The following is a 21,043-nucleotide window of genomic DNA, read 5'->3' on the forward strand; positions in this document are numbered from 1 at the left end:
AATATTTGTTTGTTGACATGCAGATAAATACGCTGATTTACCATACACAGTTTAAAAAAAAATTAAAAGCTTGAAAAGTTGTATATAAAGAGTAAATGCTTTATGCTCTGTACCTTTGTAGAAGGTTGTACTTTTTAATTTAAGAAAACTTTTCCATAAATCCTCTTTTCCTAAACAGTTGATCTCAATCTCGATCCCTTAACAGTGTATAAAACGTATTAACGATGTACAGCATTTTGCAAATTCGCAGCTTGCAATTTACTCAAAATGTGTTAATTGCTTATTGAATCAGAAATGAAAACCGAACATGTGCAAAATTTGTGCAATGAACACAACTCGGCTTTCTTATACAACATCTCGCACATGATTATATATCGTGGGTATGCGTTCGCATGTAGGTATATAAGTTTCAACGTTTATTTGTCGATTTTCAACGTCAATGTCTGATTCAGCGGCTGGCCAAACTCGCTCGAATTTCTGCTGCTTTCCACACAGCTTCGTAGAGCCAAAAGCGTTTTGGCAACTTAGTTAAAAAACTCGGCTCGATATGCAAATACGAAGCCATTGGCTACTTTATGGTTTCAGCGATGTTTCTTTTTTTATAGTTCCTAGGAAATTACAAGAGGGAGAGGCAAGAAAGTCAGCGGAACTAACTTGTTTCAAACTCAATTAACAGCTAAATGGAATTACATGGTTCTGAGAGTATAGCATGTCAAGAGGCTTTATCTTAAGCCAAGTTGTCGTAGGTTCTATTTATAGAACTTTTCTGAAGCAACGTGGAAATCTTCTCTTTTTACACTCGAGCTGGAAAACCTTCAGCCGCCTTCCTCTGTTAACTTTTGTTTATTAGCAACTGTTACAGTAATTTACACATTTTTGTGTTCAGTTTGTGTTCATTTGTTTTCTCAGACCCATTCTCGTATGATAGCGTATAATATTCGTAAGCCCGCGCCATTTAGCGACGCTCAACCACAAGTCCACTCGCACATGGAGACGGAGACACGGAGACAGGGCAATATGCTGACATGGAGAACCGCACATTTTATTATGCACGATAAATTAATGATAATTTAAAGATAACTTTTATATAAACAATAAATTTTGTTCTCTCTGAATTCGCGCCGTCTAAAAATAGAATCCGAGCAGTTACAAAGAACCGCGATTACTAACATGATAGGTTGTCTCGTCGGGGCTCCATTGATATAGCTTTGCCATGCAGAAATACGACCCCATCAGACATACATACATATTATATATGTATATCGGAGCATTATATGAAAACAGGAAAAAATTCGTTGCTTATTCATTAGGCATGAAGGCGTGTGTTGGGGATAAAGCTCGAGATAAAAACTTTTAGCTGATTAAGCCAAAGAGGTTAGCAAACCTAAAGATCACAGATACGGATTCTCTACGCAAACAGTTAAATCTGTCTAAAAACCTAAAAATAGCAGCGGGCCTTGCACAATTTCAATTAATTTAAGCTCGCTGTGACAGTTGGTCAATATTTAAATTGTGGTTAATGGTTTTTTGCTATTTGATTTATTTAAACTCGTTTGAAAGTTTTAATTATAGTTAACCTATTAGCAAACGTTTCAGTTAAAAAAGGCTTTTAGATATAAATAATAAATGCTTTATTGAAGCCAATGTATTGAGTTTTGTATTTGTAGAACAAAAAAAGCGCAGCGTGTTTCTGCCCGTTAAATAAAAGTATTGAATTTTAAAGCCATCTTTTATTTAGATATGAATATTGTTCACCTTATTTATTGATGCAAAGCTGGCCAAATGCATTGCAGTTTAAATTAGTTTGCTATAATTTATAAAATATCGCATTAGAGCAATTTTTGTGTGGCCAAATTAATATGCAGTTCTAATCAGATTTCGACTCAAAACAGAATAGCCAAATTTGAATAGGAAGCCAAACTCGACCACTATCTTTTGTTCGCCTTCTGTTATCTATTCACTTTCATCGTAATGCGGAAGCCACCCAAGGGCATCCAATTTCTATACAACCGGCAAGCGTTGAAGTCTAACAAAAAACAGTTGAAATAAAAATACAAAACACACGGAAAAATAACAAACAACAATCGTTCTCCATATCGTCTACCGTTTCGATTCGGCTCTTTCCTCAGCCTCCCCGCAGACTAGGTTCACAAAAAAACCAAAGACTCATGAGATGAATTCAAGCTTCAACTGTCATTATTCATGGAGCCAAAGTCGAAAAAGCCGAAAAGAAAACAAAAGCGTAAGGAGAATAAATTTGTTAAGCGGCAATTAAACGTCAATGGCAACACTTGAAATGCGATTCAAAGACGATGGATCGTTTTCGGGGCTCTATAGTTGGACGGAGTGGTCTTATAACTGACGTTTTCAAGTGATTATACTGTTCAACTCGATTTCGATTCGCCCTCAGCCAATTATTTGTTTTTGTTTGTCGACAAAATCATTTGGTTATCTCGAGTTCTTATCAAGTGTTTCGTTTGTACTTACGTATTTGACAAGTAATTCTTTTCGCCTTCCAATAATTTACGTGAGTGCTTGCGGATTGGCTATATGTGATACCACTCAGATTGGGAGTCGTAGGCGCCGGGTAATTAGCTTAAAAATATGTGTAACCCACACTCGGGACATGAATGAAGAACCCAGTAGACCCGCCGAGTCCATCAATCAATGGAGCGAAGGCGACGAGTTGGCTGCTCCGGCAAAATGTCGAAGACTTTACTTAACTGACTTTGATTGGTGGCAGGAGGGGGCTTCGCGGGTTACAAGTTCAATGGGGCCTATTAGTCATTGGGTTACTTGAGTCGAGCCGCAATTAAGTTAGCACCAAAGAAGTCAATTGTGAGTGGTCTGGGAAACGATCGTTCTTAGCCAAGTGCTTAAGTTACTTTGGCTTACGAGCAAGGAAATGCGAGTAAGGCTCACATTTGTGACATCAAAACTAGCACGCGATTAATATACATGTACATTTTAAAAATATTGTTAAAAATAATAATAAAAAGTAAATATAAATATGTAAAATAATATATAAAATATGCAAACAGTTATAGGTTATTTTTATAAATAAGTTTTGCATGTCAGGAAAAGGACTGTGTTATTTGTATTCAAGTATATATAATATAAAGAATATATGTAATACATATAGCCTATACCCGTAGGTTGCAGCCTCATTTTTTATTTTTTAAAAGTTGAACAAATAAAGAATATGAACTTTCATTAAAACTAGTGAACTCAGAAAAGACTTGCAAGAGATGCTCTTAAAAAGCAATCAAACTCTATTAGAGAAGCCGAAAACAAATCCAATTATACTTAAAGAGTATTTGATTGGGCATCTTCATCGGATAATTTAAGAAAATGCCAATTAATTGAATCTGCCAGAAAACAAAAGCGGAGCCAAAACAAATTGAAAACAATCGCATCCAGTTTGGTCAGGTAGCCGGAGGCATCAATAAAAACTGGCAGCTGAAAAAACAGAAAACCATTTATCATGTAGTGTCAAATTTGAGGTTTTTGTTTGCATTTTGAGGTTTGAGATTTCGACAGTGTTATCGTGTGACCTGGAAGTCGTCTATCGCAAGGTTTGGAGGCTACGAAGACCGAAGACCTGGCACTATGTTGGAGGTGCCGCCAGCTGGGCTGGGCACGTTTTGAGATGAGCTTCTCTTCTTGGGCATTTTTTATACGCCGATTGTAATCTGGGAAGACCTTAACTGCTTAATTAATGCGTTTTCGCTTTCTACTTTTCGGTTGTCGCGTGTCCAGACAATGACTAATCAGAAAACAGAAATAGGTTTTTCTGTCTTCTCTCGGTTCTCAGCTTATTGTGTTATTTTTTGTAGTCCTCTTCTATTTTATTTTTTGCCCGGCAATTCTTCTTGGGGGGTTAATTGAGAGAGACCGCCTGCCTTGAGTTCGGTTGGGTAAACAAATTGCATTAATTTGTGTCTTATTATTTAATAACAAAATAAATAGACAACGGCCGACAACGAATTGATAGAGTGCCTCAGTAGAAGAGTGGGTATTTATGGGCGGCATGTATTTAGTACTTCTGCGGCGCCGGTGGCCCACCAATTACTTTAATACCAATTAATTAGGAATCACCCGAGTTTCCTGGCGCCAAACCAGAAAAAATTTAGCCTTGCGCTTTCTTCTCAAATCCTTTACTTCTGGCCTTTTGAACACCATTTTTTTTGACAACAACCATTTGCCCTTAATCGATTTCCCCTTTCGAGTGGAGATTTTCTGTTGATGAAGGCTTTCGCCAAATGCAAAATATTTAAGGCCCTTGAATACGGTTTTGAAAGCAGCTTATTGATTTTATTTAAGAAAATTTTAGTGCCGTTTGAAGAGGTTCTGCAGGAAGTACCACTGCCGAGGACTTAAACAGGATTTTTCCTAAGCAGCTTATAGCATTTGTTCGGCAATGCATTAATTGCGAAGTGGTCTAAATAATTGTTCTTTTAGTTTCCCCGGATTTTGTGTGAAATATTTTTCTAGTTTAATTATGGGAAAACAACCACAAAACTCTCCCATAACCTCCCATTTTTCTGCACAATCAAAATGTCATACTGACTCTGCAATATTTTTTGCATTTCCCCACCTATTTTTTGCAAACAGAAATTTTCTGTTCATTTATCGAAATATTTTCATTTGAAGTTGGAATAGGATTTTCATACGTGGCCGACTCAACTGTTGCTCGATTATAATATTCGGGCAAACCATAAAGCCATAAATTTCGTATTTATTAATGTGCACACGTGTGTGAGTGACAGTATGTGCGGAATAAAGGTGTATGAAATCGATTTGGTGGCGTCCACAAAAAATGAAAAAAAAACAACATATATATACAAATACAAGGGAAATGGCAAGAAAACCCGCTTGCCAGGCATTATAATGATTATGTTTATTGGAATTGAAGACGTTCAAGAGACGATTTTTATCGCCAGCGCTTGCTTGATTGTATGGTATGTTGTGTTGTGTATACTATTAATATAATTTTATGTGCAAAAATATTCCAATCGAGCGGCAGAAGGCAGAAGGCAGAAGGAAGGCAGCTGGCTGTGTTATCAGCCAACACCCCAAAATAAAACGAGCAGAACCTGGGGCGAGATAATGCCGGCACTGGAGTGGAGTGCTTGGTCGAGTCGAGTCGAGTATAGTCCATCAAAAGTGGGCTACGAATCTTTTTGTAGTCGCTCGCTTTGCCGAGGCTTTGCACCATAGACGAGGCATGTGTAGACACTAAACTTATTAATAAAACATCGGGCCATATCAGCTGTGACTTTTGAGTTTCCAATCTTCGGCTCGTTTTGGGATCTTTGTCTTTGTGCATTGGATATCGTTGTTAAGAGTTACGGCTCGAGTTGGGTTCAGAACAAGTCGCCGCTGCCATTTGCTGTTTGCATATCGCTTTGCCATTAATCGCTGCTCTTGTTGCTGTTTGCTTAAAAAAAGAACAACAAATATATTGCAAGGCGTACAACAACAAATCTTATTTTTAGCTTGGAGTATTTATAAATGGCCTTGGCGTTCAGCTCAGGGCCCCAGAGGAGATATATACATATATAAAGCGCGAGAGAGAGAGAGTGAGAGTGAAAAATATGGAGAATCATATAGTCTGTGGCGATCGTCCCAGTTGTGTTTTTTTCATGTTTTGTGTTTCGGCACGCGTTGTTTTGACTCGTCTTGGTGGTCATCTGAATGATAACATAGGAGATGATTGCTAGAGATAAAACCCAATTGATTCATTAATAGTGTAGCAAGCAGCCCTATGTACATATGCCTATTATTAAGCACTGCTTGATAAGCAGTTAACGTTATTGTATATTCCTTAAGTTAAGTCATCCTTTATGTCTCCCTTACTCCTTTAAGAAACCCCATGTAAACCCATCTCTAAATAGGTACGTCTCTCTCTTGCACATACGAGATTGTGCAATAGGCTAAGCATTAACAGATATGATGAAATAAAGATCACTTTTGCTGCGACCACGGAAGAGAAAAGACCCTGATTGTATCACTACAATAGTTTTCTAAACAAACAACTCTGTCCAGTTAAAATCTACTTAAGCCTTAAAACATCTTTTGTGCTTTCATAATTTGTAAAGGTAATTACATAAACCAGCTTTGCATAAGCTCCAATGGCAAACTAATTTAAATTGCCGGCAAAAAGAATTTTTGATAAATTCATTTTTGTCCTGTGTTGGAAAAATTATTAATTACATCGTGGAACTTGTAAGGAATTCTCTTTCGCAAATAGTTTTATTCCTTGAGCCTCTTTGCTTCGCATTTAAAATATGTATGTATTTGCTCCAACATCCATCTGGTGCATTTCCAATTTGCCGGCTGTCATTTTCCTTTAATAACCTACAAGTTCAATCCTTGGCGCTTTTCCTTCATAAACCCTTTAAAAGTTTCCCCCCAGCTCGGCTCAACATTCATTCAACCAGCTTGACAGCAGTAACTTGAGAAATTTACTACTCAATTCATACTTACCCTTGACTCTTATCGGCTCCCAGCCCTGAGTTCTATATATCTCTCTTCGACAAGAACTGTCGCTTTAAATATTGACTTATTGGCTGGAAAAGGAACAATAATATTAATGAACATTCGTTTTCTTACAAGTTCTCATCAAGTTATTACGTATACGCCACATTGCACACAGCTTGAGGGGGAAAAGATTTGAAATAATTTTTGGTGAGTTTGGCTGACTTGGCTTGGAATGCTGTCTCTCGGAGGGAGCAGAGAATAAACTGAGATGGAGTGAGCCATATAACTGGCCACTATATTTAATAAAAATAATAATAATAATAATACCAGTTTAACCACTTTGCGTGCAATGGCAGACACAGAGGCAGCAGCAGCAGCAGCAACTTGCATGGAACTTGTTAAATTGTTAAACCCATCAAGCCAACCCAGCCCCAAGTAGTCGGAGCCAGTCCATCCAGCCAGCCAGATAGCCAGGCAGCCACCCTGTCACCCAAACAAACGCAAACTGGCCAAGAAGGCAAGGACAGCTGGGGAGCAAGTGGCGAGCACACTTTAAGAAAGAGCATTCTTTGATTTAACGAAGTTATAATTACCAATCTCTAAAAAAAACAAACAAAGACATTTCACTTAATGCAATCATGAAAGTTTAACAGAGAAATTATAAAAAGAGTTTCATACAAAGCTTAAATTAATTGAATTCTTGGATTTTAATCATATTTAATAAACTTAACGCCCTTTTATGTTTATGATTAATTTCGGTAAAAGCGGGGTAGTGATATTTGTTTCTTACTCGAATTTTTTTTTAAATATTTGAAAGTTCCATTTGCTTTCTTAACCTAATGGCCTTTCTTAGATTAAATCTAATTTTTTTTGAGTGCATTTATCCAGATGTGGGGCTACGACGTCGTCGCGACGCATTGGCTGGCAAACACTCTTGAGAGCCTGCCTGCAAAGGCATCATCGATGAAATAGAAAACATTTCTAATAGGCGGTGGGGCAAAAAGGAAGAAATGCGCTGAAACTGGATAATCTTGATAGGCGAAACTTCTGCTCGCATTGATTAGCCCTGGAGCAGATTCAATTCAGCCAGAATATTACTTGGGGACTCTGAGCACTTGCGGTCGGATGCACTTAAAAAGAAAAATTCGTATGGGATTTTGCTTGAAGTATTCGGAAAAACAGAATACTGCACATTTGTTAAACAGTGAAATTTAAATTTTACAAAAATGTTTGGTGTACTTAAATGCAGTGTCAAAGAGTATTTATTTTCTTTGGCAAATTCTGAGTACTTGGTTTTATTTTGTTAAGCATCAGTAAAAAGAAAGTCATGTTCTTTTGGATGCCATTGAAGCAATTTGCATTTCTCATCTTTGATTTGGAGACTTTGAGAATCCCAAGAATTCATTGCCAACAAGCGTTGTAGAATTTATCTTTGCAAACTGAACAAGTGAATGTATTTTCGCTTTGACTACTTTCGGGTGGAGCGGAAATTCGGCTTCCTGCTGGCCCTCAACCCTTTTTGGGGGCAACTAGGATGAGGACGAGACTCGGCTCCTAACAGGAGATGAGCTGCGAGTTGCCGTTTGAGGTTGCCTCTCGTTTTTGCAACTCGGCAGATTTGAGTTGTTGGGATTTTTTGCTGTGGTGTTTTCTGCCTTTTGGCGGCCGTTGCACATGTGGCGCGTATTCAAGTGTTTCCCCACGGTCTATTTTTAGAAAATCCAGTTTTTTGGCAGCACAAACACTGCGGCAGCTCCCAAGTCTGCTTTGCATGACAACCCGCGAGCGAGCGAGAGCGTCCGATCGCAGAGCGAAAGAGACAGAGACAGAGATGGCGATGGCGAAGGCGACCTGCAGCACGGATTGCAACGGATTGCCTCTCCGCCACTCATAACTACACCGCTCATAAATGTTTCCCGGCTGCTTGATGGCGGCTGGGCTCGGCCAAGTTTTTGGCAACGACCTCAAAGTTGAGTTTCGGCAGCGACCTCAAAAGTCACTGCGAGCCCTTCACTTTCACACGACCCAAAACTGCGGCCGCAGTTAACCGCTTCCCAAAAATGGTTAGGACCACTCGTTTCCCCTCCTCTTTTTAGCTTGGGTCCTTCTTTTTACACTGGAAAACTTCATAACGATTCGAAGGAAAAACTCATTTTTCTACAAAAATATTCGCTGTATCTTAAAGTCTGAACAATTAAACTAAATTGTAAATAATTAATCCGAAAAAAACACAATGTGAAATTAAACTGTCAGTTTTCGATTTGCTAGTTATTATGAGATTGTGGGAATGGGTTTAATACTTATCCGAAATATTGTCTTATAAGCCAAGAAAAAAAAGTAATAGTAACTATACTTCTCTTGTATTCTTAGCAAGGAGTCCATCTAAACATTTTAAAAAATTTAAAAGTAAATCTTTCTGATCGAGGTTTAAAAAAACTTGAAAGTGACAGCAATGACTGACTAATCAATAGTTGTTTTCAGTGCACTTGTATCTTTCTCTTTCTGGCTTTGTTTGGGCTGTGCCTTGCTTGTTAAATGCCAAAGCTGCCGTCATGGGTTGTGTCTCCTTTTTCGGCGAGCAAACGGCGCCTCACAATGCGAGGAGTTGTGGGGGGCATTCGGGGGCAGGAGCATAAGTTGAAGCTGCAGCTAAGGCCATGGCATGCAACGGCATGCGGCGTACTGCTGCTCCCCCTGACCGTAACCCAGCCTCATCATCATCAGCACCGCTTTTGGCCTCTTTGAAAGTGAAATTTCAGTTTGTAACACATGTGCTGACAATGCTGACACCATATTCTGGTCCTCATCCCGCCCATCCAAGCATTAACAATTCCTGAGTGTGGCGAAAATCATCATAAATGGAAACGCATTCCCAGTTTGGGAATCATTTTCAATTGTGCAATGCATGTTGGTTAACTTTATAATTTATGACAATTAAGAAAGTAACTCAGGTGACTAATTCCACTTGAAAGCGTTTACATTTTCCTTAAAACTTCAATTAAGAAGTGAAATCTACTGACAGGTAATTTTGATATTACAAAATTATGATTCATTGGTTTTTAAAACTTCTGAGTAAACGGGCGAGATGAAAACTAAGAAAAATTGTGAATGCCTTAAAATCAACAAAATTCTTTTATTTTTGTCAGTACATTTTTTATCATACGAATCCGTAAAAATCGATGACAAAAGTCCGAACAATGCTAACAAATAATTTTATGAATATTTTTTGTGGGAAATACGAGGTTGGGGAATTTGGCAATGCCGATGTCTCAGGCTTCATTTTTCCAGTTTGGTTTTTTGTTTGTTTTTTTTTTTTTCATGAATCCGTTGTTGCTGAGAAGTTCTGTTTCACTTTCGTTTAACAAATTGTATGCTGGTTGAGTTCGGAATTGATGCCTGATTTCAATTCGAATCACGGATTGTAGTTCCTCCGAAGAAAGAGACAGGGAATAAGTTTGGGAAAAGGAGACTCGTTTGCAACAGTTGAACAGTTCGTTTGTGTTGTAATTTGATTACAAATGGCGTTAGAAGGGCCAAAAGCGTTCCAGTAAATGTATTAAGCCCAAATCAATGATGGTACATTCTGAAAGGCTTCACATTTCTTCACAAAAGAAAATCATTTATTACAATGAAACAAAAACATTTAAAAATGTACTTGCCAATATTGTCTCTACACATTTTTAATTACAAAAGAAAACAAAGTGTTTAATAATATGTGAATCAGCAATTACCCTAATTCTGATTTCTTGTATCGGGTGGATTTTTCTGTTTTACTCATTTTACGCACGTCCTCTCCCCGCATCCTGCTTTCTACTCTTCTTGGCCAAAGGCAACAAAATCAGCTCGCCTGACAGCAGCTGTCGTTTTCCATCGCTCCTTCCTGAAATGCCACTCCCATGTTCTGCTGCACGGAGTGTCCTTGCGGCTCTGGAGCACCTATGACCAGGCCAAGACGGCCATTCATTTGTCATATCCGCTTGACAGGATTGTGTCCAGTTCCGCCCCACTCCACTTTCACTCGCTCATTGAGGCATAAAGTTTAAAGGCTTCTCCTTCAATTCCCATCACCGGAGTCCGCTTTCCCCACTTCTAATTAGAAAATTCCCTCACACACTCTCTTTGCCACTGAAAGCGTCTCAAAGGACGATGAAATCAAATTGCACATTTGGGCCCAATAATCTAACTAATGGTGGGCCAGCAGCCCCATTTATCGAGTCCTTTGAACCCTTTTCCGAGGCTCTCCACGTGTGGGTGTGTTGTGTGCGGCGAGATAATGTTTTACTGTGTGCGAGCTTTTGTGCGAAGGGTTGCTAAAGGGGGTGCCCTTTTGTGGGGTTAACTTGTTGATGATTGATAGCAGCAAGAGGATTTAAATGGGGTGCCCTCTGTGTGTGGGTGAATGTCCTTGAACTGATTGCCACCGAGACAAATGGCAAATACTCGCAAATCGAAAATAAACAGAATCTCGTAGGGGATTGAATATTATTGAAAAACGTAATCTTAAATGTTTCCCCTTTTGTACGAGATATTTCTGCTTCTTTGCTTAAATCTACAACATTCACAAGTGCCAAATCCTCTTCCTGCATAAATGCATTCGTATTGGCTTTCACTCCCATGGAGATTCAACGAAATGAAACTATTCTTCTCCTTTTTTCCAACAATATGGTCTCTTTTAATAAGGGATAAAGTTTCTTTTCGCTACATTTTTAAGAATGGTTTAACTTCCTCTTGCAAAAGTTACACGAAAATGTATAAACACTGCTCTGATAAGAATGGGTTGTTGATAGATAGAAGCTATCTCAGTGCTGTAGATGACCTTAAATTTCCTAATCTGTTGTTAAACAATGATGGATATTTTACTCAAGGTTTTATTCGAAAAACCTACCCCAGCGCAAAGCGAAACTCCGTTCTATTTAAATCGCATTTCTACGAAAACATAAAATTGGGAGACCAGCTTTCGCACATAAATACGAAAGAACACAACCGCTGAGCCAGACTTGAAGCTTGAATTTGAACTGATACTGAGAATGGGAGTGGATTGGTGATATGGTGATATGGAATGGTATGGTTGGTTCATTTAATGATATGACGTGTGATATATTACCACATATAATCCCGCCAGTGAGTCAATGAGGTGGATGTCGATGACAATTGTCGGCGATTTAGGCACGCACGTTGTGGCGGTGCGTAGTATTTGTTTTTATATCTTTGTCCCCTCTGGAATCCCCCGACTTCCTATTTTTCGAAAATCGGTGCTACCCCCCGGGGAAGCCCCTCGGTGGTGTTTGTTTGTCGAAATATGTAATGTCGTGTTGGTTTATCCACTGGCCAATGGATTGTCGTGTTTGCGTCTGGTTTCTATTTTTAGTATGCAGGTTTTATTTTTAGACAACCAGACAATTTGTACGTAAGTGTGTGTGCACACACGTGCAGCAGCAAACAACTTTGTCTGAAAAGCGCAATAAAGGCGGGTCCCCGTCCCCAAAAATGCCACTGCAACTTGTTGCACTGCGGGAAAGAGAGATAGAGAGATGAAGAGAGGGTGAGCGAGAGACAGAGAGGAGAGAGAGAGCAGCATGTAAAGTACGACCCACGTTGCGGCTACGCGATATTTCTTTATATATAACACAACTTGTAGCTGTTTGTTTGTTGATTACAACTCAGCTGCATTGCTCTTTCTCTCCACGATTCTCTCATTTCCCCTTTTCTCTGTTTTGACTTCTCTGGCTGTTTTTCACATTTAACGTTAAACGTTTTATCACGTCTTGCGCCTCGGTATTCGATTTGTTTTCTCATATTTTCTTTGATATGTGATTCTATTTTTAGACTCTTCCTCTCCGCCGCTCTCTCGGACTCTCTGTTTACTTTATAAATATTTAAATTGTTGTCACGTACTAAGTTCTTAATAGGTTACGTTATGTGTTTATTTAACTCATTTTGATTAGAAGTCGAGAAAAACACAGCAGAGCCGCACGCGCACTACATACCCGACTCCCGTTACAAAGTTCAACTTTAGTTCTAGCTCTTTTGGTTTAATTTTTAAAGCCATTCAATTTTCGGTTAGCAGAGAGGCCAAAAAGCCTAAACGCAACAACAACGAAAAAATCCCCCACGCAGATGTTCGAGACTTTTAAATTAATTGTTTACTCAAGTGTAATTAGGTAACAGAAATAATAAAATAAACAAATATCAACACGACCGCACTCTTCCGCACACGAGGAAAGGTAAATACGTGCTCACAATTAAATAATATTTAATGTCATAATTTAGTTCGAACTACATTAGAAATTAGTGTTTGGTAGCCCACCCCACCAGCTGCGCAAAAGTTGGAGTTTAAAGTACAAACTGCGTAGTGGAAGTTCTGGAAATTAGTTCAGAAGGAATGGTCGGCTCTTATTAAATTAAAAGTTTCTCAAGTGAATCGCAGAAGCGTTTTTGCTGTGCCCAAGGGGTTAGCTAAAAAGTTGGTTTTTAGATTGGAGCGTATGCGTAATGAACACATGCATCGATGCAGGTACATACATACTCTTTGTATGTACATACATAACATCATAAAAATATACATACGTATTTTATAAATTAAAAATATTTACAAGCGCGTATGTACGTCAAAGAAAAAAAACAGATATATTTATTCTCATATATTTGTTTGAATTTGAACCCCGAAAATAAAATATTTTGCTGGAATATCCTACATGTAAAACTTAATTCTAACCGTTGCATTCAAAACTCTCCAAAATAAAATATTTTGCTGGAATATCCTACATGTAAAACTTAATTCTACCCGTTGCATTCAAAACTCTCCAAAATAAAATATTTTGCTGGAATATCCTACATGTAAAACTTCATTCTACCCGTTGCATTCAAAACTCTCCATTGAAAAGTCATGGCCAAATGGTGTTCGTTATTTATTAGTTGAAGGTCTACTGAGAATTTAGGATTCCGTTTTTGAACGTGCTAACCACACAAACTTGAGATTTTGATTGGAGATGAGCCGTTAAATTGGTGCATCCAGTCTTAAGTGTTGGTTCCGCGCCAAGACCTGTCGCCCGAAGGAAGATGCTGTACTGGACGGGTTTTCCCTGCCGCTATTGATCAGTGCGATCAGTGCGAGGGCCGGGGAATGTTCAACTTGAGCGGCTTCTTCAGATCCCCGGCGATTTTCTTGATGGCCGGCGGAATGCGCTTGGCCACGCCCGGCTGCGAGCTGAGGAAGGAGATCTCGAAGAGCGACGGCCGGCTGGAGTAGACGTTGTGCAGCATGCTGATGAACCAGAAGAGCAGGTCGTCCATGTTCTGGAGCGTGCACTGGGCGAAGACCGCACCCGCGTCCCGTCCGTGCTGGTGCGAGTCGAAGAGGGCGACGATCGAGGCCCGGAAGTCGAAGGTCACCATCACCGTCCGGCTGTCCGCGATGATCGCGGCGAAGAGCTGCGAGGGCATGTTCTCCCGCAGGTTCGCCTGCTGGAGCACGTGCAGCGTGATCTGGAAGATCCGCGACAGCTGCACGGCCACGTTGCGGTTGTACATCGGATGGCTGGGGTCGGCCTCCATGTGCGTGTAGAACCACTCCTCCAGCCGGAAGTTCATCTTGGACTGCGAGCGAATGGCCGCAATCGCGTCCGGAATGTTCAGGTTGAGGTTCCTCGCCTGCGGCGCGTTGGTCGTGATCACGTTGTGGTACACGTTGTTGCCATCGTTAATGGCGTTCCCGAAGAGCTCCCATCCGCGCATCGGCAGGTCGGAGACCCTGTGGTAGAACCTCTCCGCCTTGGCCACCTTGTCGGCCAGGATCAGTGAAATGAGGGTACAGGAGTTGGTGCCGCTCTGCTGGAACTCGCCGAAGCGCGACTGGCAGAAGTCGCGCGGAAACCACCAGATGTTCAGGTTGTCGATCTGCTCGTGAATGGCCATAGCGCCGCCGGGTCTCCTGTTCCCGTCCCGGGATCCTCCTCCGTCGCTTCTCGGCTCCTGAGTCCTGCTGCGTCGTCTTCTCTGGCTGGGATCCCGGCTCCCACTGCTCCGGAGGCCCAGTGGTAATCCCGACCCTGGCGCTGTCCTCGGAGTGTCGCTGTCACATAGTTCCCGAGTGCGACGAACCCTCGGCTTCAAGACGGAAGTGCTGGGTCGAGGTGAGATCTCGACACCCAAAGGCAAAGGCTCTTGGACTCGGATTCGGATTCGTATTGGAATCGGACTCTGGTTTTCGGTGCAGCAGCTGCCACGGCGGCGACTCCTCTCCAGTACGCTCTAAGGACTAAGGACGTGGTCTCGTTTTCAAGAAAACATCGAATTTTGAGTTTCTTTGCCGGAGGAGTGTTCGACGGGTAAAGGTAAAAACTTTCGAATCGAGGAAACAACAAATTTCTAGACCAACAACTGACAAGTAACGAACATGATGTAGGATTTGATACCCGACCTAGATCTGATCATTCACTGGGGTACGCATGTGACACGATCTGAAAAGATTGCTGCTACCCCGTGCAAATTTCAGATTGAAATAGTCCTACCATTTACAGATTTTAATGCATAAAAATCCATTTAAATTTAATATAACGAAATAAATTATTTTGGCTGTTAAAGCTGGCGTATCGTGAAAACACACGTTGATTTGATAAGGGAAGTTCTGAGAAAAAGTTTTCACTTTAGCCGCACCAACTAGCTACATACTACATATAAATTCCATTATTTTCGCTTTCGTGGAAACGCGTTTCGCATTGTGTCAAAATGGTGCGCAAATATTTAACAGTGGCGCCCAAAATTAGCTAGCCCGAGTAGTTCTAATTTTAAATTGCAACATTGGCAAAATATAAACAGCTTCACGAAACATATATGGTATGTGAAGTGTGTCGGAAATGCTAATTTATGGCGCCGTGAGCTATTCGCGATTCTTGTTGATAGAGATTTGGGTGCTTGAAAGATTACCAGCTAAAGCTTAACAACAAAGAGCAGCCGTTGCTGAAGTATCCTTCATAGATTCTCATGGGTTTCTGGGTCGAATATTCTACAGAGTTCTGAAATGATAATAATTTTCCTTTTTGGATATAATGTATCTAAATATTCTTCGAGTTATGTGGATTAAATAAAACTATTAATCTTGTTAATGTTATTGAAATATTACTTAACTGAAGATGAGCGCTGTTTTAACTAGTTATAATCAGATTATTATGTGATGTTGAAAAGGTGACTTAGTTCAATTAATGCAATGTTATTATTAGAATGCTATTCAAATTAACCAAACATTAAATATCGACGAACTACAGTTACGTTAACATTTTCTTAAATGTTTCTGTTTTCTGAAATATTTGCCACAGGAGTGAGGGACATACATATTTAAAATTAATTGAATAAAAGGCTTTATTAAAATTCCTTTTTTATTGCGATAAATATTTGTTCGCATTTCTTGCCTTAATTAAACTTACACGTGAGCCCGTGAAAAAAACAGCAGCCGAGGATGAGCGACGCCATTATCCAACCCACCGGTTCCGTAATCCAATCTCATGGAATAAGCTTTCACTTTAGTGCAAACAATCAGGACAATGCCAGGAGATTGGGTTTGGGAGTGGGAATGGGTCTGGGTCTGGGTCTGGGTCTGGGTCTGGGGGGTTTGTTTGCGTTGGCGGGGGTAATAACAAACAAATGCTAGAAGCAAAATAGCCAGCGATATATATTTAATGCCTCAAACGAAATTGCATAATGGCAAAATCAACGCATGCATAATTAATAATAACAAGCTGTGCACACGGAGCACCATGGGGATAAATGGCATTCCCGGATGAAAAAGGCCTCTCCGGTAAGCTACTTATCGGTGATTTGCTACTCCGAGCAACTAAAGGGACTAATTAAAAAATTCCTGCATCCTGCATCCGTTTGGCTGCCGAGTGGTCGGTGCTGTTGAAGCTTGCCATTTCAACATTTCAACATTTGACATTTGCTTGCATGGGCACTTGCTCGGCATCCTGTTTCTGGTGGACATCCGAAGTCAATTCCTTCCGGATCCCTGCCGGATTCCAGAAGCGCCAGCTTATTGATAAACAGGAAAAAATTTACACAGCTGTTTGTGTCGTTTTTCAATTTTCATTGTAATTGATGTGGTTTTTAAAGGTTTTTTTCTGGGTGAAGTTTTACAAACTGTAGCATACTTTTCTGTCACCTTCTTTTGGGTCCAACCACAGTGCATTTCCCATAAATGTTTACCCTATCAATAACTATTCAATTTTAAAACGGAATATGTAAATATGAATGTGCGAAGTGTGACGTATTGAAATTATTTATTTTCTGTGTATTGCCTCCGAGTTCTTTCGTCCGAATCAAGCCAAGTGTCTGAAATGCGTTCAGAATGCTGCTCTCTATTTGTGTTTGCCTTTGTCAAACATGCATTTTTATTATGCAAAGGGTGTCCTTGGCAGTTTCAATTGCATCCTCACTTAGCCTGGCTCTCTGGTCTCTGCCCATGGCCCCTGGTATTTGGTATTTGGTCCCTGCTCTGATCCTCAACCTCTTTTTCGCTTCTTTCATTGCAGTGTGAGAATCTGTTGGGACCCATAGGCGTCGCGCTGAACGGCCCCGGCCTAAGGGGCCATGACGCGTTGGCCCTTTAATCTTCTACTCTTGCTGTCGGTGGCGGTACGCGACTGTAGCAATCACCCCACCGTCCTCACCGTCGGCTACCTGACGGCGCTCACTGGCGAGCTCAAGACGCGCCAGGGACTGGCCATTTCCGGTGCCCTGACTATGGCCCTGGATGAGGTAAGTGGTTTCCGTATTTAGATACAAATGAAAGCCGGGCGATGCATAAGACTTTTCAATGCGGTAGCCACATAACCGCAGGGAATTAATCAAATACTGTACTATTTAAAACCCATATACACATCAGTACAAAAGTCAGCCCTTTTGGGAATAAATGCATCAATCGCAGATTTGCTTCTTAAAATTGAGTAAACTATTCAAAGCCATTTTTGTTATAAAGTGTCAGTAATCTGCCTCTTTTAATTGCCTCACCCAGAGTTAGAAATGATTTTAAAGCATTTGAACTGCTACAACCACAACTAAAACTATAACTTAAATCCCTGTTGTGATTGGTTTTCAATTGTAATTCAAAAGAAGCCCTACCTTTATCTGGTAGATCTGAGACTCATTAAAGCCGTACCCAATTCACAATTTCTCCCTCCAATTCCCGGTCGCAGGTCAACAAAGATCCCAATCTGCTGCCAAATGTGACGCTGGAGCTGCGCTGGAATGACACCAAGGGGGACACGGTACTGGCCACCAAAGCCATAACCGAGATGATATGCGATGGCATTGCAACCATTTTCGGACCGGAAGGACCTTGCTACGTGGAGGCCATCGTGTCGCAGAGTCGAAACATTCCAATGATTTCCTATGTACGTACGAGTATTTCGAGTGCCTGATTTATGACCATGTACCGCGTGCATCGCATTTTTCATGCAACTAAACTACATTTGCTGATTCTTCTTCCCATTCGACAGAAATGCGCAGAGTACCGTGCATCCGCCATACCGACGTTCGCCCGGACGGAACCGCCAGACACGCAGGTGAGTAAACAGTGGGCAACAGGTGGGTGGCTGTGGGTGGTGGGTGGGTGGCCGGCTCACCCTGCGGTGGCTTTGTGACTCGACAGGGACTGCTGTTTAGCCTTGGATTATCCTTAAGCCGGGACAACAAACGACCGAATAGAATAGAAAAGACAAAAGAAGTATGCGAATTGCCGCAAGCAAAAGGAAAACTCAATCGTTTACAATTGCGGTAAAGAGAAAAGTAACTTTTCTTGTTATCCACAAAATATTAATGTAATTTTAAAATGCTGGTGCTTAAAACTAATTTGAACAGGGTAATATTCCTAAGAGGAGGATTATTTTATAAATCTATTTTTTGGGTTTAAGTACACTAAATTAAACATTTTGAAGTTCGAAGCTATCATTATTATCTAGTTAAATTAGTTAGTTAGTTAGTGGTTACCAGTCACGGCTGTTATTTGCTCCTAGGCTGTGAATTAAACTAAAACAAAAGCCAATAATATGTGCACCCGCTCCGCACATTCTTCGTAATCCTTTGACATTTTTCCTGATGCACAGCTCACATGGCACCCTTCGCTATTTTTCAGGTCGTTAAGTCGCTGCTTGCCCTCCTGCGATATTATGCGTGGAACAAGTTCTCCATCCTGTACGAGGACGTGTGGGGTCCGGTGGCAGATCTGCTCAAGGATCAGGCCACCAAGCGAAACATGACCATCAACCACAAGCAATCCTTTATCGATAATCGGGCCAAATGCTGCGAACTGATGCTGGACTGCTGTCGCTCTGGCTATTGGTACCAGGTGAGTTTTCATCAGCGGTATAGTTTTGAATTACAAAATAATTTCAGAAAATAAAAAAATATATTTTTGAGCTAAGATAAATAATAGTTAAATGAAGAGAAAATGTTCCTATTGTCGAATAAAATTTAGATAATAGACTCAAGTTTGTTTAAGAAATTTTCCTTTCTTAGAGAGATTACATTTCGAAACTTATAAAATAGAATCGAATCATTTCGACTTATGTTTGCATTTTCAACGTTATTTAAACAAATGTGCTTCAAAGTTAAGTTACGTGTAATTAATTTCTGTTAATCGTTTTCCCTATCAGCTTGTGCAGAACACGATGAACCGCACCCGAATCTACGTGTTTCTGGGGGCGGCCAACAGTCTGGTGGACTTCATGAGCTCCATGGAGACCGCTGGACTGTTTGCTCGTGGCGAGTATATGGTGATCTTTGTGGACATGATGGTCTATTCAGAGCGGTAATTAATTCAGAGAAATTCCTGATAGTTTCAAATAATGGTTGTGCATTTGATTTGCAGGGAGGCAGAAAAGTATTTGCGCAGGGTGGATCAAATAGCTCTCATGTCGAATTGCCACAGCACCGAGAACTTCAACCAGCTGGCCCGCAGTCTGCTCGTCGTGGCCTCAACGCCTCCTACAAAGGACTACATTCAGTTCACCGAACAAGTGCAGAAGTACAGCTCGAGGCCGCCATTCAACTTGTCGATTCCAAAGCTCTTTGTTGAAAGTAATTTTAGCAAGGTAAACTAATGTTTTGAAGGAAAGAATCATTAATTTATTAGTATGTTACTACTCTCCTTTTAGTTCATATCGATCTATGCCGCCTACCTGTACGATTCGGTGAAACTTTATGCCTGGGCTGTGGACAAAATGCTGCGCCAGGAGACGCGAGTGCTGACCGATGAGGTGATCTTCGAAGTGGCCAGCAACGGGACTCGGGTCATCGATACCATAATCAAAAACCGTACTTATATGAGTGAGTTATCTATTGAGTGATTAAAGTTGAAAGGACATGACTAACTCTTTTGTTTTTCATCCGTGAAGGCATCACTGGATCCAAGATCAAGATCGATCAGTATGGCGACTCGGAAGGCAACTTCTCGGTGCTGGCCTACAAGCCCCACAAGTGGAACAACTCGAACAACATGCCCTGCAACTACCACATGGTTCCCGTGGCGTACTTTCACCAAGGCGAAGAACTTCCAGTGAGTGAGTCGTCTTCTCTTTTTTAGTTTGCCTTTCTATCAATTGGTTGCCGCTTGTCTTGCCTTTCCCCAAATCGTTCGTCCCAACTCATCAAATTCTGTTCATTGTGTACGACAGGAGTACAAGCTGATCAATGGTTCCATAGATTGGCCGTCGGGCGGCGAGAAGCCCACGGATGAGCCGATGTGCGGGTTTGCCAACGAACTGTGCAAAAAGGATGACACCCACTACACGTCCACGGTTGCCGCCGTGGTTCTGGGCGTGCTGCTCTTCTGCTCCGGAGTGATCACCATGAGCATATATCGCAAGTGGAAAATAGAACTGGAGATCGAGGGCTTGCTCTGGAAGATAGACCCCAACGACATTAAGGGTTATTCCGGCAACGAGATCGTGTCCTCTCCCAGTAAAGTGAGTGCCTAAGTTTGTTCTGTGAATTCATAGATTGACGCAATCGATTCGCAGGTCAGTTTGATGAGTGCGCAGAGCTACGGTTCCCGCTGGACCAACCAGTTCGTGACCTCCACAGGTCGCCTGCGTGGGGCTGTGGTCCGAATCAAGGAGCTGAAGTTCCCCCGCAAGCGCGACATTTCCAGGGAGATCATGAAGGAGATGCGCTTGCTGCGCGAACTGAGACACGACAACATCAACAGCTTCATTGGCGCCAGCGTGGAGCCCACGCGCATCCTTCTAGTCACCGATTACTGTGCCAAAGGCAGTCTCTACGACATCATCGAGAACGAGGACATCAAGCTGGATGACCTATTCATTGCCTCACTCATTCATGACCTTATAAAGGTAAATAGTTTGCAATACCCGCAACTTACTTAATACAATTCTATCTGCGCCTTGAGGGAGACGCTGAGGTCGTCCAAAAACCGAATCGGGTTGTAGAGCCACCTAATAATAATTAAGTTACCTCAAGTAATTTTCCACATTTAAATAAGATGTGGTGAATATGCATAAAGAGTGGCGTATTGCATCTTTAAACCTTTCATTCTTTCTTTAAATTCGAC

General features: G+C 41.1%; 2 protein-coding genes across 7 annotated transcripts in view; one reads left to right on the top strand and one right to left on the bottom strand.

Annotated features, from left to right (window-relative positions):
* LOC108088835 (receptor-type guanylate cyclase Gyc76C) overlaps nt 1-21,043 on the top strand; it is a 40,234-nt gene that overhangs the window by 14,321 nt on the left and 4,870 nt on the right. For 4 of the 6 annotated variants that reach the window (XM_017186801.2, XM_017186802.2, XM_017186804.2 and 1 more), the window contains 10 exons: nt 17,007-17,232; nt 17,670-17,867; nt 17,973-18,038; nt 18,608-18,820; nt 19,128-19,282; nt 19,343-19,565; nt 19,629-19,800; nt 19,869-20,029; nt 20,148-20,438; nt 20,493-20,825. In XM_017186801.2, coding sequence (XP_017042290.1) covers nt 17,065-17,232; nt 17,670-17,867; nt 17,973-18,038; nt 18,608-18,820; nt 19,128-19,282; nt 19,343-19,565; nt 19,629-19,800; nt 19,869-20,029; nt 20,148-20,438; nt 20,493-20,825 — 1,980 coding nt within the window. In that variant the 5' untranslated portion in view covers nt 17,007-17,064. Of the gene's footprint in view, nt 1-12,688; nt 12,708-17,006; nt 17,233-17,669; nt 17,868-17,972; nt 18,039-18,607; nt 18,821-19,127; nt 19,283-19,342; nt 19,566-19,628; nt 19,801-19,868; nt 20,034-20,147; nt 20,439-20,492; nt 20,826-21,043 lie in introns of those variants that run through there. The other 2 variants (XM_017186806.1, XM_017186807.1) reach the window with 2 other exon arrangements.
* LOC108088838 lies at nt 13,379-14,916 on the bottom strand. The gene has a single exon (XM_017186811.2). It carries the CDS (start codon nt 14,395-14,397, stop codon nt 13,588-13,590), a length of 810 nt encoding a protein of 269 aa, XP_017042300.1. The 5' UTR covers nt 14,398-14,916; the 3' UTR covers nt 13,379-13,587.

Source organism: Drosophila ficusphila, unplaced genomic scaffold (genome assembly GCF_018152265.1).
Source record: "Drosophila ficusphila isolate 14025-0441.05 unplaced genomic scaffold, ASM1815226v1 contig_106, whole genome shotgun sequence".
Lineage (NCBI taxonomy): Eukaryota > Metazoa > Arthropoda > Insecta > Diptera > Drosophilidae > Drosophila > Drosophila ficusphila.

Bases quoted from the DNA above. Each gene is read 5' to 3' on its own strand.
- LOC108088838 (XM_017186811.2), bottom strand. From the start codon at position 14,397: ATGGCCATTCACGAGCAGATCGACAACCTGAACATCTGGTGGTTTCCG.